Below are 3,749 nucleotides of genomic sequence, written 5' to 3' on the forward strand. Positions count from 1 at the left end.
CTACCATTGATACCCGACAAAAAAAAAGATATGGTCGACCTCCTCATTTGTATCATATAAAAGACAATTAAAAGAGAGAAAAAGAAAAGGAACAAAAAGAGGGCCGTCATGCATATACCTTAGGAAAAGAACCCACGTTTCGATATTTACCAGGGTCCGTTCACACGATTGCCAACAATTAAAAAAACATGTGTTCCTCTAGATAAGGCTTTCCAAAATATACTAAACACAAGGATCACACATTCTTCTCGTTTCTCATCTTTCTCTTTATTATTTTATTGGGCACTGTCTAAAAAAATAAGCATAAACGTGGACATGCATGCTAAGCACAAGAATCATTTTTACTTGATTTAAAAAACCTTTAACATACCAAACAAATTATGTTTAATATACTTACTCTATAAATTAGTAAATATGATGCAAGATTTTAAAAATTATATGATCAAAATAGTAAATATTGGTAGTTTTTTTAACAGTGATGAATCATCATAACATTGATCAAAGATCTTTGTCTTGTATTGTTGTATGAGAAAGCAATCGTTTGCTTTGTCACAATGTATGTGGATTTCTCCTTGTTAGCTCACTCCAACGTAGAAGTAAATATTGGTTTTTAAAGAGTAATTAGCGAGAATAGTAAATTAGTAACGGATAAGCGTTTTTTATTAGTTTACAGGTAAGCATCTACAGTAGAAGGTATTGAACTCTTTACCAACGTTGCATCTGATCTTGAAACCAATAATATGTTTAATCATATATTATGTGTCCGACCTACAAGTCGCCTTAGTGATGCATGCCATAGGCTAGCAGCACAACCGACCACATGCCAGATGGTTTCGGGCACATCCATGGAGACAACGACTCGTTGTTAGTTCGTTATGTAGGTGTTGGTTCAAAGGTTTAATGTTCCAAACGTATTTATTTGACAATTACCCGTTCTATGTCCAGATCAATCCTTTTAAACCTTATAATAACCAAAACTAATCAAAACCTCAATAAGACAAACCAAGGGTAATCTACAAAAGTAGCCCAAAATCGATAACAAGGGTCATGATTTTACATCTAGATATTTTTAAACATCGGGTCAATTCCTTTGTACTTGTCGCCAATTTTGAAAGTCACATGAAAACCGCTTTTTTTAAATAAAAATGGACCCTCACATTAACATCAAAACAGAATATCTAAAATATCATTTAATAATGCATTTATAAAACCCCAATAATATTACAAGACTTATTATTCCATATATCACTATAAAGGGATCACATTTTTCCAAACTTTAGACCATGACACCATAATTACAATTCTTATTAAAAGACATATTTACCCCTCTTTTCCTACCTCTGAAAGACTAAAACTACACATCTTTATGCTATAAACTTTTTTTACAGACTGGTAAAGGGTAATAAGGTCATTTCCGAATTCTCACACATGAAGTTGGAGATGGATGGATTTTATAAAACTAGAAACTAAAAGGACTTAATAGTAATTAAACAATAGATGTTTAAACTTCTATGATTAGTCCTCCCATTGGTGCTCTATGAGGAATACCTTTCCTCCTCTTTGCCGCCCGGAATCCGGCCGCCGGCGGCGACAGAGTTGCCGGAATAAAGCTATGTATCTGCCGGACATTTCTGTTACTACTATACGAATCCTCCGAATCCGATACCGACTTCATCAAATGATCATCATTCTTCCTCTTGTAATTCTTAGATGTTCCAACTATCTGAGAACTCGGAATAACAAAATTAGTTACCAACTAGATGACATAATCTTTATTTGTTGTGTTGATAATATTTATACTTTTTATAGTTTACCTTACATCCGAGTGAGCAGAACCGGAAGGAATCGAGAAGAGTACGTTCGCATACTTCACATGTGTTTGTCACACCTTTACCTGGCCTCGGCTGAGGCCGTTCGTTTAAGAACACGACCTTCGCACTGTTGATCACGTACGTTTGAACTGAACTTATGTCTAGGTGTTTTTGGATTTCAGAAACCCGAATTACATCGTGATATGATGATCTTCGAATCTGTAAACATTCAAAATATATTAGAGGATTATATTTGAATTATGATTATTTGTATTATTAGCCCACAGAACGAGGGATAACAATACACCAATAAACCTGAAATTGGAATAATATAAAAGTAAGAATCAATGGCTGAAAGATGAATATTAACCTGTATAATGCGGTGGTTCTTATGATGATTGAGACAAAGAGAACAGAGAGGACCATTCGTACAATCCAAACAGTACATATTACATTCCGACTTATGCGAATGTGCGTGTAATTTGCATTGACCAAAGTAGCTTTCACGGAGCATTGGCTTCAACCACTGCGGCCATTTCTTATCTTCTTCGTCAAGTCCTCCTGCACCCTACATTACAACAAAACCAAATTCAGTGTCATGTTATACTTCCACCATTTACATTTAATTTCACACCATCAAACAGCCGTTCGCAAACGTTTTAACCAAAAAGTCAAACTTCAAAACTTTCTGATCACAACGGCGGTTTCTGCAATATCCAGACGGCCGTTCTGACTATAAAAGGTAAAACTTTAAAAACATTTGGTCAGAACAGTCGTCTGACCTCAATACAAATGATTGTTTGAAACGGTGTGGGATTAGATGTCTAAATTGCTATGAAATTGCATAAGACGAACCATAAGACGACTGTTTTTAAGCCTGGTGGCGTTGTCGATTGCCGGTTTATAGGCGGAGGTGAGTGTGACCGGTTGATCGGGGCAATTTGGGTTAAAATGAGAGGGAGGAGGTGGGTGGGTTCTTATGTGCACACACAAAGTGAGTTTGTTATGTATATTGGAGTAGACAAAAACCGAACCTACTTACGAACCTATATTAATTACAAACCGAACCTAAAGAGAACGTCCGGCGCAAGGAACCAGCCTCCTTCTTTCCTTTTTCATATTCTTTTTTCTTGCACCTTTTTCTTCATTCTTTTCATATTTTCTTTTTTCATGTAATGACTCCAATATTAGTTAGTTTATGAAAAATGGGTTTTGCAATTCGAAAATAGATAACGACGCAGCTTATTACCCGGTTGTCTTTTGTATTAATGTAATCACTAACTTTCAGTTTACATGTATTCAAATTGGTTTATTGGTTGAAACAAGGAACCCGATTAAAAGTGGGATGGCATTATAGGTAACTGAAAAGTTTAAAGTAAACATGTGAAATATTTATTTTTTTATGTAGATTTACATATAAATAAAATATGAAGTAAGAAAAAGCAAATAAAAAAAGTAAATGAGGTTTTAGAAGTAGAGAAGCAAACACATATGTTAATTTTTTTATATACAGTTCGACAAGTAACCCGACTAGTTTAAATGAAAGTTGTTTAAATAGCTACAAGAGTGGTTTTGAAAAAACTTGTTAACAAATTTTGATGATCGGATAAATAAATATATAATTGAGGTGATTTGATTATATAATGTCATTATAGTCTACCTTTAAGGAAGAAAACATTTATTACACACTTGAATACCATTAAAACAAACGTATGTTAGTATAGTCATTAAAGTTAATAGTTAAAACTGTAATTATATCTATGTATATTTGTTAACATTTGTTATGCAGAACCAACTTAATCAGTATTTAAAAAGTAAATATAGTTTTCTATTTTAAGGAAAGTGGTTAAATTGCATTTTTCCAATAACTATTTCCTACCTTAGATCACCATTCCATATTGGCATATTGATATGGTAGTGCCACAAGACGAATTGGCA

At 33.9% G+C, this 3,749-nt stretch overlaps 1 protein-coding gene across 1 annotated transcript; it reads right to left on the reverse strand.

Annotated features, from left to right (window-relative positions):
* Positions 1 to 1,172: 1,172 nt before the first annotated feature.
* Positions 1,173 to 2,793, reverse strand: LOC143575070 (protein RGF1 INDUCIBLE TRANSCRIPTION FACTOR 1-like). Its single transcript, XM_077059526.1, has 4 exons — positions 2,667 to 2,793; positions 2,182 to 2,379; positions 1,815 to 2,030; positions 1,173 to 1,723 (listed from the first exon to the last, which is right to left on the reverse strand). Exons 1-4 carry the CDS (start codon positions 2,667 to 2,669, stop codon positions 1,502 to 1,504), a joined length of 639 nt encoding a protein of 212 aa, XP_076915641.1. The 5' UTR covers positions 2,670 to 2,793; the 3' UTR covers positions 1,173 to 1,501.
* Between the last annotated feature and the right edge of the window lie 956 nt (positions 2,794 to 3,749).

The sequence above is a fragment of the Bidens hawaiensis genome, unplaced genomic scaffold (genome assembly GCF_021521415.1).
Source record: "Bidens hawaiensis isolate Kalapana, Puna unplaced genomic scaffold, B.hawaiensis_p1.1 tig00027291_1, whole genome shotgun sequence".
Taxonomy (NCBI): Eukaryota; Viridiplantae; Streptophyta; class Magnoliopsida; order Asterales; family Asteraceae; genus Bidens; species Bidens hawaiensis.